Source organism: Staurois parvus, unplaced genomic scaffold (assembly GCF_062004578.1).
Source record: "Staurois parvus isolate SC_StPar_1 unplaced genomic scaffold, SC_StPar_1.0 ptg000449l, whole genome shotgun sequence".
In the NCBI taxonomy this organism is placed as follows: Eukaryota; Metazoa; Chordata; class Amphibia; order Anura; family Ranidae; genus Staurois; species Staurois parvus.
In genome coordinates, this window is record NW_028318245.1 from 2523150 (window position 1) to 2536183 (window position 13034).

General features: G+C 45.1%; 1 protein-coding gene across 1 annotated transcript in view; it reads right to left on the minus strand.

The window, feature by feature from the left end:
- LOC149453301 (uncharacterized) overlaps positions 1-8833 on the minus strand; it is a 47662-nt gene extending 38829 nt beyond the window's left edge. The window contains 8 exon segments of the mRNA XM_089688566.1: positions 1469-3553; positions 6489-6627; positions 7273-7370; positions 7624-7765; positions 7864-8007; positions 8120-8269; positions 8387-8484; positions 8601-8833. Coding sequence (XP_089544692.1) covers positions 1469-3553; positions 6489-6627; positions 7273-7370; positions 7624-7765; positions 7864-8007; positions 8120-8269; positions 8387-8484; positions 8601-8685 — 2941 coding nt within the window. The 5' untranslated portion in view covers positions 8686-8833.
- Positions 8834-13034: the final 4201 nt, after the last annotated feature.

Here is a 13034-nt window from a genome sequence, read left to right on the forward strand (position 1 = left end):
CACCCATTGTTCTCTCAGTAGAGTCCACATCACTAAACACTCTGCACCCCATTGTTGTGTCTCTTCTCTCTCAATGTCTGTAATACATTCTCTGACAGCTCTCCCCCCACTATCCACACTACATTCTCTGACAGCTCTCCTCCCACCACCATCCACACTACATTCTCTGACAGCTCTCCTCCCACCACCATCCACACTACATTCTCTGACAGCTCTCCTCCACCATCCCCACTACATTCTCTGACAGCTCTCCTCCACCATCCCCACTACATTCTCTGACAGCTCTCCTCCACCATCCCCACTACATTCTCTGACAGCTCTCCAACCCCCTACATCCACACTACATTCTCTGACAGCTCTCCTCCCACCACCATCCACACTACATTCTCTGACAGCTCTCCTCCACCATCCCCACTACATTCTCTGACAGCTCTCCTCCACCATCCCCACTACATTCTCTGACAGCTCTCCTCCACCATCCCCACTACATTCTCTGACAGCTCTCCAACCCCCTACATCCACACTACATTCTCTGACAGCTCTCCTCCCACCACCATCCACACTACATTCTCTGACAGCTCTCCTCCACCATCCCCACTACATTCTCTGACAGCTCTCCTCCACCATCCCCACTACATTCTCTGACAGCTCTCCAACCCCCTACATCCACACTACATTCTCTGACAGCTCTCCTCCCACCATCCACACTACATTCTCTGACAGCTCTCCTCCACCATCCCCACTACATTCTCTGACAGCTCTCCAACCCCCTACATCCACACTACATTCTCTGACAGCTCTCCTCCCACCATCCACACTACATTCTCTGACAGCTCTCCTCCCTCCACCATCCACACTACATTCTCTGACAGCTCTCCTCCTACCATCCACACTACATTCTCTGACAGCTTCCCCCCCCCACCATCCACACTACATTCTCTTACAGCTCTCCTCCTCCACCATCCACACTACATTCTCTGACAGCTCTCCTCCTCCCACCATCCACGCTACATTCTCTGACAGCTCTTCTCCACCATCCACACTACATTCTCTGACACCTCTCCTCCCACCACCATCCACACTACATTCTCTGACTGATCTCCTCCACCATCCACACTACCTTCTCTGACAGCTCTCCTCCCACCATCTACACTACCTTCTCTGACAGCTCTCCTCTCCCCACCATTCACACTACATTCTCTGACAGCTCTCCTCCCACCATCCACACTACATTCTCTAACAGCTCTCCTCCTCCACCATCCACACTACATTCTCTGACAGCTCTCGTCCTACCATTCACATTACACTTTTCTGTTAAAAAGACTAGTATTTCCTAAACACTGGTGTTGCACTAGGGTTTCTTTTCTATTGAAAGATTTCCCGCACTCTGAACATGAATAAGGACGCTCACCTGTGTGAATTCTCTGATGTTTAACAAGGTCTCCTTTCCGAGTGAAAGATTTCTCACACTCTGAACATGAATAGGGGCGCTCACCCGTGTGAATTCTCTGATGAACAACAAGGGCTGCTTTATAAGTGAAAGGTTTCCCACACTCTGAACATGAATAAGGACGCTCACCCGTGTGAATTTTCTGGTGTCTAACAAGATGATTTTTTTTATGGAAAGATTTCCCACACTTTGAACACGAATAAGGACGCTCACCCGTGTGAATTCTCTGATGTACAACAAGTTCTCCTTTATGAATGAAAGATTTCCCGCACTCTGAACATGAATAGGGACGCTCACCCGTGTGAATTCTCTGATGTGCAACAAGTTCTCCTTTATGAATGAAAGATTTCCCGCACTCTGAACACGTATAAGGACGCTCACCCGTGTGAATTCTCTGATGTGCAACAAGTTCTCCTTTATGAATGAAAGATTTCCCGCACTCTGAACATGAATAAGGACGCTCACCCGTGTGAATTTTCTGGTGTGTAACAAGATGATATTTTTTATGGAAAGATTTCCCGCACTCTGAACACAAATAAGGACGCTCACCCGTGTGAATTCTCTGATGTACAACAAGTACTCCTTTCTGAGTGAAAGATTTCCCGCACTCTGAACACGAATAGGGACGCTCACCGGTGTGATTTCTCTGATGTACAACAAGTTCTCCTTTCTGAGTGAAAGATTTCCCACACTCTGAACACGAATAAGGATGCTCACCTGTGTGATTTCTCTGATGTACAACAAGTTCTCCTTTACGAGCGAAAGATTTCCCGCACTGTGTACACGAATAAGGACACTCACCCGTGTGAATTCTCTGATGTTTAACAAGGATTCCTTTATAAGTGAAAGATTTTCCACACTCTGAACACGAATAAGGACGCTCACCTGTGTGATTTCTCTGATGTACAACAAGTTCTCCTTTACGAGCGAAAGATTTCCCGCACTGTGTACATGAATAAGGACGCTCACCTGTGTGAATTCTCTGATGAACAACAAGTTCTCCATTCTGAGTGAAACATTTCCCGCACTCTGAACATGAATAAGGAAGCTCACCGGTGTGAATTCTCTGATGTTTAACAAAGGTTCCTTTATGAGTGAAAGATTTCCCGCACTCTGAACATGAATAAGGACGCTCACCTGTGTGAATTCTCTGATGAACAACAAGTTCTCCTTTCTGAGTGAAACATTTCCCGCACTCTGAACATGAATAAGGAAGCTCACCGGAGTGAATTTTCTGATGTTTAACAAAGGCTCCTTTATGAGCAAAAGATTTCCCGCACTGTGTACATGAATAAGGACGCTCACCTGTGTGAATTCTCTGATGTACAACAAGATCTCCTTTATGAGCGAAAGATTTCCCACACTCTGAACATGAATAAGGACGCTCACCCGTGTGAATTTTCTGATGTTTAACAAAGGCTCTTTTATGAATGAAAGATTTCCCGCACTCTGAACATGAATAAGGACGTTCAACTGTGTGAATTTTCTGATGAACAACAAGTTCTCCTTTCGAAGTGAAACATTTGCCGCACTCTGAACACGAATAAGGACGCTCACCTGTGTGAATTCTCTGATGTGTAACAAGGTAGCTTTTCTGAGTGAAAGATTTCCCACACTCTGAACATGAATAAAGACGCTCACCAGTGTGAACTCTCTGATGTACAACAAGGTTTACTTTATGAGCGAAAGATTTCCCGCACTCTGAACATGAATAAGGACGCTCACCCGTGTGATTTTTCTGATGTTTAACAAGGTATCTTTTCTTACTGAAACATTTCCCGCACTCTGAACATGAGACTAGATTGTCCCCTCGGTGAGCTCCTTCATGGGGTGCGGAAGATTCCTCGGGATTAGAAGGATCCGTTGATCTCTCTGCAGTGTGAGATCCTACATGGACATTTGCACTCCTAATATGTGATTGGTCAGAAGATTCCCCCTGATCAGAGGGATCCATTGATGTCTCTAGGCAGGAAGGTCTGTGATGGATATTGGGTGTATTTGGATTCACTCCTGGAGAATCCTGTGTGATGGCATTATCTTCTGACTTCCAATCAGCAGATAATAGAAGACGTCTCTCCGAGGAATTCCTGACATCAGCGCCATCTGATGGAGAGAAATGGAAGAAATGTCAGAATTCACAAATAACTGGAGATTTAGCTCCTCCCCCCATCAGTGGAAATGTCAATCTCACAGCTGGGCTCCTGTTCTCCCTCCAAAATCGATCAGAAAAGTGTCCATGTCTCTCCTGCCTCTGATTGAAGGTAATGAAGTGTAGATTGCACTCCATTTGTTTTTGTCAACAGCCACAGCGCCCCTGGAAAGTGACAGACGGACCAGGAAGTGATGTCACTCACATGACTTTGAGCAATTAGATGCTCCGCCCAGAGATCCTCCCCGCGGAGGTAGAATGTCGGTGCTCTGGCTCTGTGTGTCTTCCCAGCACAGGGACAACTGGATGAGTATTGGTGAAGCAGGCACTCGTCTTCCTGAATAGCAAACTTTATTGAACGAGTAAAATGTGCACAGAAAACAGTTTACGCATTTCGGCAATAAGCCTTCGTCATAGCCACCCCTCCCCCGCACTGTATACAATGTGTGTGTCTATATATATATATATATATATATATATTTATATATACACACACAGCATCTCCTAGAAGTGCTTCTTGTCAGGAATGGACTCAGCACTGGTGGTGGGACTCACCTGCCGTGTGGGCTGCAGTACCAGGACTGACCAGCGGGTGCTCTCAGCAGCCAGAAGCTCACTTCTGCAGTCAGCCAACACCTGGGGCTGTTTACAGCAGGTGTATTTAAGGAATGACCAGGCCTGTGATCTGTGCCTTGGTGTAAATGTTTCCCATGAGCCCTTGTATCCTGTATCTTGTTCCTGTTCCTGTAAGTACGTTTCCTTGTTGCCAAACTCTGCCTGTTCTGTTTTATGCTGACCCTCTCCTGCTCTGACCCCGGCTCGTTCCTGACCATCCTTCTGCCTGATCCTTGGTACCGCGCTGCCCGCTACCTGCTGAACCTGGCTTGTGACCCAACCATTCTCCGCTTGCTCCTCCTGTACCACGCTGCCCTCACGATACCGACCCGGCTAGTCTGACCTCGCTCACTCCTAGCAGTCATCCATCCATCCCGCTCGGATCGGGACCTGTCATCCCCTTCACAGCAGGCTCATCCCGGGCACACACCCTCAGCGGGACCCCTCTACCACCGCCGGGGGTGCCCAGGGGCGCGACCTGGTTCCAGTCTTGCACCAAGTCCATCCCCACCATCAGGGGCTCTGGTGAAAAGGCAGACTGGGACGTAGACTCCGCGTCCTGGGAAACCCCGTGCTGTGGACCACTAGAGATCCCGTTGGGTGGAGCCTGACAGTACCTTGCGGCCTGCCTGACCATTCCACCTCTCCAGCCCTGACTACGCCTGTGTTCTTGAAGCCTGCTACTTCCCTGTGTCAGTCCACACATTTCTGGTCACACCCGCATCCCTAACACTTCTTCTTCCTTTTTCCTCTCTCCTTTCCTCCACAGCCAATCATAAGTCCAACTGCAACAGTGCTGCTATGGGTGGATCCTTCTCAGCTGTAGCAACAACCAATCAGAGCACAGTCCTGCTTTTCCTGTCACTTACAAAGAAGGAAAATAAAAAAAATGCTTTGTAACTGCTGTTTAAGATTTAAAGCAACCAGCACATCTCTACAGAACTCTCTGAAAAAAAGAATTGTTGCTCTACATAAAGATGGCCTAGGCTATAAGAATATTGCCAAGACCCTGAAACTGAGCTGCAGCACGGTGGCCAAGACCATCCAACGGTCTAACTGGACAGGTTCCACTCAGAACAGGCCTCGCCATGGTCAACCAAAGAAGTTGAGTGCACTTCTGTAAGATACTGTATATATACACCAAATATTATATACCAATTACATTTTGTATATATGAATGTAATGTCCTGACTTGTACTTTATGGCTAGGACGAAGGCTTATTGCCAAAACGCGTAAACCATTTTCTATGCACATTTTACTCGTTCAGTGAAGTTTACTCTTCGGGGAGACGAGTGCCGGCTATACCAATCCTCAGTCCACATCGCTTCCTGGCTCTTATTAGGGAAGGGTGATCAGCGAACTAACATTTGTTGGTCTCCTGTCTATGTGGTGACACCCACCATGGAGGTCCTGGTCCCACAGGCCATGTCACCGACCGGCTGTGGTTTTAGCGGCAGCCAGTGCCCATAACAGGGAAAGCATGCCAGTGAAAAATATGGCTCAGAATTGCACATGTGCAGTCCCGGAGACATCGGAGACCATCCAAGTGCACTTCCTGCTACTGTGTGTGTTCGGGCAGCCTGGATGGAGGGTGGTGATTTTGGTGGAGGCGGTGGACTGAGCGTGAGCGCCAGTATGTGATGTCATCTGTTATGGAGCCCAAGCCTCCCGTGTTACAATGTGGGATGGTCACGGATGAGCACAAAGGCAAGCAGGGGTCTGTTTGTAAGTCAGACTGTCAGTGCTGTTCTGGACTTTGGAGGGACCACCTGGGCCTGACTTGGGAGCGTCACGGAATCTGGTAGTCAATTTCATGTGTGTGCCACCGCCTGCCTGCCTATTGACTTCTTGCCCTCCTGTCTGTCCCCGAGCCAGGAAGGGGGGGCTGTTTTCGAAGTTCTCCTACTCCTAGGCTGTTCAAAGTGCCGGGAAGACACTGTGAGCTTTGGAGCACCATTGGTCTACCTCCAGGGGAATTCTACCCAGGCTTACATTTTGTTTTGTAGACCACAAGGTCTGGTCTCCTCCTGCATATATCTCTTCAGAAGCAGGAAGTGACACGTGTGGGGGAAGGTACATCACAGCACCAAGTGTTAACCCTTGAAACACCACACATTAACCCTTTATTAGGCACATATTTAACCATTTAGCACCTGCCTGCAGGACGATGTGAAGATCTGAGAATTATCCCACATTTTTCATTAAACTACAAATCTTCTACTCAGAAGTAAAATGAGATTGTGACCCGTTTCTTCCATAGTGCCTGTACTTACCTGTGTTGATAGGTGGGGAAATTTCTTCCTGTTTACTCTTCATAACCATCCCAACCTCTGCAGACGGCTGATCCCCCCCCACATACGTCTCCTCTTCTTCCTCTTTAACCTCAGATTTTATATTAATCCGTTCTTCACCCTAAACCCCAAAATAGTAGAAAACATCTGTTAAAATGAACTCAAGGCAGATACAAAAGACACAAATGACAGCAGCTTTGCGTTCCCTACTACATCACTAAATGTGTTAAAAATAAATGTAAGCAGTGTAAGTACCTGAATGGGACCCGATATCAGGCTCTTGCAGTATCTGTACATAAAAGCTCAGATTGGGAGAGGGAGCAGCAGAACAAAGAGTCAATCAACTGTGCTGTTGTTCTAACGAGGGACATGCTGATAGCAGGAGAGCAGAGTGACAGGGATATGAGCTCATCAGTCTGCTGCTTCTCCTTTCACTATCCAGTCACAGGCTGGGGGAGGGACAAGACAGGAAGGTGTTACTGATCTGAGGAATGGGGGTGGGGATTATAAGGTGCTTAAAGGAGCTAGCAATAGGAATGGTGGGTGGGGGGAGGGGCAAAAGCTGCATTTCAGATGTAAAAGTAGACATTAAAACAAGAGAATACATAGAAGAATGTCATCTCAAAAGCATAGAGTACATATTTAGGTCTAGATTCCCACCTACCTGATGATGGCGAGGGATGGTGTGACCTTCCTGTGAGGAATTCCAGGAATACAGAGGATGGGGACATGTCTCTGGTGGGTTCTCATTACTGGATCCACCTACCTGATGATGGTGAGGGATGATGTGATCTTCCTGTGTGGAATCCCAGGAATACAGAGGACGGGGACATCTCTCTGGTGGGTTCCCATGACTGGATCCATCTGTAGGAAACACACACACTGACTGAATCCATTGTTTCTATGTGTTTATCAGATGATGGCGGATCTATGTGGACCCTCCGTACTGCTCTCTCCTTTCCAATAAAGTCTCCTCTTACCCGGTGATGTGAGGGGCGGCTGATTGTCCATCATGACATCCTTGTAGAGATCATACTAACTGATGTGAAAGCCTACATATCCCCAATAAGCAACCTATATCCTTGAACACGTTCTGTATTTAGTGTTCGTTACTTACCTGTGCTGATTACTAGAGAAGGTTCCTCTTCTTTAGTTGTCACCATCATCACAATGTTCTCCGTAGACTCCTGATGACCCATCACAGTCATCACCTCTTCTTCCTCTTTAACCTCATCTTTCACAGATATCTGTTCTTCATGCTACACCAACAAAAAGAAAGGAAACTTGACGACCAATAGGCTAAAGAAGAGAATAATCTCATACAGTCTGGAGCCACTTTTATGTTCTTCCCATCTACCTGGTGATGGTGAGGGATGGTGTGATCTTCCTGTGTGGAATCCCGGGAATACAGAGGACCACCCTCCCCCACAGACTGCTGAGCTCCAATCACCAGCGTCAATTCCTCTATAATCTCAACTTTTATGTGTTTCAGTTCTTCATCCTAAACCCCAAAGATGTTGGAACACAATTGTAAAAAGGAGCAAGATATCACCTAGAAGAACATCATCTTAAATATTAGAATTCTCTCGGAGTTCCAGCTTAGTCCCATCTACCTGATGGTGGTGAGGGATGGTGTGATATTCCTGTATGGAATCTGGGGAATAAAGAGGACCACCCTCCTCTATAGACTGCTGAGCTTCACTCTTTGACATATCTTCTTCTTCCTCTTTAATCTCAGCTTTGATGTCTTTCAGTTCTTCAACCTAAACCCCAAAGATGATGGAATACATTTATGAAAAAGGAAAAATAAATAACATACTAAACTGTCCTCTCATAGTTCAGAAATCTTTTTAAGGTTTTAGTTACTCAGTCCCACCTACCTGATGATGGTCTGAGATGGTGTGATCTTTCTGTGTGGAATCCCGGGAATACAGAGGACGGGGACATCTCTCTGGTGGGTTCCCATGACTGGATCCATCTGTAGGAAACACACACATTGACTGAATCCATTGTTTCTATGTGTTTATCAGATGATGGGGGATCTAGGTGGACCCTCCGTACTGCTCTCTCCTTTACAATAAAGTCTCCTCTTACCCGGTAATGTGAGGGGCGGCTGATTGTCCATCATGACATCCTTGTAGAGGTCCTTGTGTCCTTCTAAATACTCCCACTCCTCCATGGAGAAATAGACAGTGACACCCTGACACCTTATAGGAACCTGACACACACAATGATACAGTCACCATCCAGACACATCCCTTGTCTGTTACTGGAGAATGTCCCAGAATTCCAGACACCGCTCACCTCTCCTGTCAGCAGATCAATGATCTTCTGGGTGACTTCTAGAATCTTCTTGCAATTCTTTCTCTTGGGTTTCAGGGAATGAGGTGAAGGCACTGTGATGATTAAATGGTCACCAGATTGCACCAGAGTATTGCTCTGCACTGAAAGAAGCCAGTAATGTCATTTAACCTCTCAAGATCCTCCTCACCTCTCCGGTTAAGTCCATGTTTTATTAATAGAGATAAGAGTGATGTCATGTGACCTCCCAGAATCCTCCTCACCTCTCCAGTCAGCAGGCAGGTGATCTCCAGGGTGAGGTTTAAAGGAGAATTCCAGCTAAAGCCTAACTAGTCTTAAAATGCTCCCTGCCGCCTCTTAACACTTATACCAACTATCCTGCGTGAAAAAATGTATATACTTACCTATTTTCAGCCGGCTTCAGCTGCAGAATAGACCAACAATGTCTGTAAAAGCCAGAAGCTGACATTACCTGTTGGCTCCCATGATGCAGCCGGACACATGGAAGCCGAATCATGTGACCGAACTATAATGGGTTGAGAGAAGGTTCATATATATATACTTTTGTTTTATGCAGAATAGTTCATTTAGGTGTTTAGAGGAAAGATGGAGAATTTTTTTGAAGATAAAAGATGTCACAGTGACTATGGAAGAAGAGGACAGACATGACTATGGAGGAAGAGGACGGACATCACAGAGACTATGGAGGAAGAGGATGGACATCGCGGCGACTATGGAGGAAGAGGATGGACATGACTATGGAGGAAGAGGACAGACATGATAGGTGTTACTAGGTGTAAATATAAAATAAGATCTTACCACCTCCTCTGCTGCCTCCTCTCTACTTCATACTAACTCACGTCTCTGGAAACTTCCTTTTTAGACCTTTACATCACTTCCTGTCTGCACCTGACATCACTTCCTCCCCATTTGTGGGATCACTTCCTTTGTCGGTACAATCAGGCTCTTCTTGTCTCTGTGTTCCACTCCATATGTCCCCATCCGCTCTATAATAGGAAAGTTCTCCACCTTGAGAGTAATGTCCTTAAAGGAGGAGTCCCGTCTATTATCAGCATGTGATTATAAAATAACAGGCTCTAGATGGACAGTTGGATAAATGGCTCTATATTTAGGATGTATCCGGTCTATAAACCAGAGGCTCTGGATGGATGGTTGGATAAATGGTTCTATATTTAGGATGTATCTGCTCTATAAAGCAGAGGCTCTGGATGGACGGTTGGATAAATGGTTCTATATTTAGGATGTATCCGGTCTGTAAGCCAGAGGCTCTAGATGGACGGTTGGATAAATGGCTCTAGATTTAGGATGTATCTGATCAATAAACCATAGGCTCTGGATGGACGGTTGGATAAATGGCTCTGTATTTAGGATGTATCCGGTCTATAAACCAGAGGCTCTGGATTAACAGTTGGATAAATGGCTCTATATTTAGGACGTATCCGGTCTATAAACCAGAGGCTCTGGATGGATGGTTGGATAAATGATTCTATATTTAGGACGTATCCGGTCTATAAAACAGAGGCTCTGGATGAACGGTTTTATAAATGGTTCTATATTTAGGACGTATCCGGTCTAGAAACCAGAGGCTCTGGATTGACGGTTGGATAAATGGCTCTATATTTAGGATGTATCCGGTCTATAAACCAGAGGCTCTGGATGGATGGTTGGATAAATGGTTCTATATTTAGGATGTATCTGCTCTATAAAGCAGAGGCTCTGGATGGACGGTTGGATAAATGGTTCTATATTTAGGATGTATCCGGTCTGTAAGCCAGAGGCTCTAGATGGACGGTTGGATAAATGGCTCTAGATTTAGGATGTATCTGATCAATAAACCATAGGCTCTGGATGGACGGTTGGATAAATGGCTCTGTATTTAGGATGTATCCGGTCTATAAACCAGAGGCTCTGGATTAACAGTTGGATAAATGGCTCTATATTTAGGACGTATCCGGTCTATAAAACAGAGGCTCTGGATGAACGGTTTTATAAATGGTTCTATATTTAGGACGTATCCGGTCTAGAAACCAGAGGCTCTGGATTGACGGTTGGATAAATGGCTCTATATTTAGGATGTATCCGGTCTATAAACCAGAGGCTCTGGATGGATGGTTGGATAAATGGTTCTATATTTAGGATGTATCTGCTCTATAAAGCAGAGGCTCTGGATGGACGGTTGGATAAATGGTTCTATATTTAGGATGTATCCGGTCTGTAAGCCAGAGGCTCTAGATGGACGGTTGGATAAATGGCTCTAGATTTAGGATGTATCTGATCAATAAACCATAGGCTCTGGATGGACGGTTGGATAAATGGCTCTGTATTTAGGATGTATCCGGTCTATAAACCAGAGGCTCTGGATTAACAGTTGGATAAATGGCTCTATATTTAGGACGTATCCGGTCTATAAACCAGAGGCTCTGGATGGATGGTTGGATAAATGATTCTATATTTAGGACGTATCCGGTCTATAAAACAGAGGCTCTGGATGAACGGTTTTATAAATGGTTCTATATTTAGGACGTATCCGGTCTAGAAACCAGAGGCTCTGGATTGACGGTTGGATAAATGGCTCTATATTTAGGATGTATCCGGTCTATAAACCAGAGGCTGTGGATGAACAGTTGGATAAATGGTTCTATATTTAGGATGTATCCGGCCTATAAACCAGAGGCTCTGGATGGACAGTTGGATAATTGGCTCTATATTTAGTATGTATCCGGTCTATATACCATATTTCATAAATTTAGATGTAGCATAATACATAAACAAAAATGTCCAGTCTTCAAATTTTGGCCCAGATGTCCTCCACCAGTGTGCAGTGATCTTAATGCGGCGCTAGTGTATCCCTATCCAGAAATGCAAAATCCCGTATATGTATGTGATTTTGTGCAGAGCAGCTGCCATGTAGCAGTATATCTGCTGTAGAGCGGTTGGTAAGAGATTAAGGTCATAACACGCTTTTGGCCCCGCCATAGGCTATTAGGCATCTGCCCTCCTTCAGGCTCTTGCTGTCCGCCAGCATTATTGCACTCTCCAACAAATGTACATGCAAATACAAAATGGGAGCAAAAATAGTGCTCTCTGTATACTCTGATTTTATTTTATTAAATAAAATTCCAACATAAATACACTCACATTTAAAAAGCACCCCAAATTCTATCATGATTATTTTTTTATTTCTAAGTGCAGTGTGCTTGCTCTCTCCCTGCGAAATTGTGGACTATCTTTGAAAAAGTGTACTGCAAATCTTCCATTCAAGGAAAAGACAAGTTTTATTTATTGTTTTGTTTTTTTTTTACATATAATCGGCCAGCTCTCTCCCTTCCTCACCACAGCTGGTTTCACTGGCCGTCTTCACTCCCTGGTGCCGGCATCTTCAGTGTGGGCACCCAGCTTTGACAGCTTGCAGCTTCACAGCCGGGTGCCCACTGCGCATGCGGAAGAAGTGCTGCGCTTTGTGAATGGCCCCATAGTCTTCTGGGACCTTTCACATGTCCTCTTCTTCTTGTATGTGTCTCTGGAAAATAACCCTTTAGTTACATGTAAGCTGGCCACTTCTCTCCATCTTACATTGTGGCCTAGTAACAACACTTACATGGTGTGCAGTGAGTATGAGAAATATTTTTGGCTCTTGATTCTGACATAATAAGCAAAATTATTTATACGTAACATACGCCTCATAGTTACCAAGTACAAATGCTTGCAAAATGGGAAGCAAGTCTATACAATATTAATGACTCCTCTCTTTGAAAAAAACATTCTCTAGTTGTTATTTCAAGAGCAAACATTGAATAATCTCTCCCTCTTGGATTTCTGCCCAAGTTCCAAATCAATTTGCTTCCATACTCTCCAGCCACTGCGCCATGTTTGGCTGTTGTCTCTAAAACATGGCAATGACATTTTTAAGTTTGGCCTCATCTCTGGAATGTGGGTTGGTGTTTTCATGCCTTATGGGCTGACAAATTTTGTACAGAATACAGAGAGGTACTAAAACTAAGATCACATGTGACTTCTTTTGCCACTCTTTGGCAATGTGCATAAAGGTGATAGCATGAACTATATTTTTTGCATAGTATTTGGTATCTGTATTGTCTCTTCTATTTCCAGTGCCCACTTATTGTATGATATTGCAACAAAAAATTGCTGAAAAAAAAAAAAAAAACTACCCAATGAAGACTTTTTTTGGAATGAAAATCAGCCATA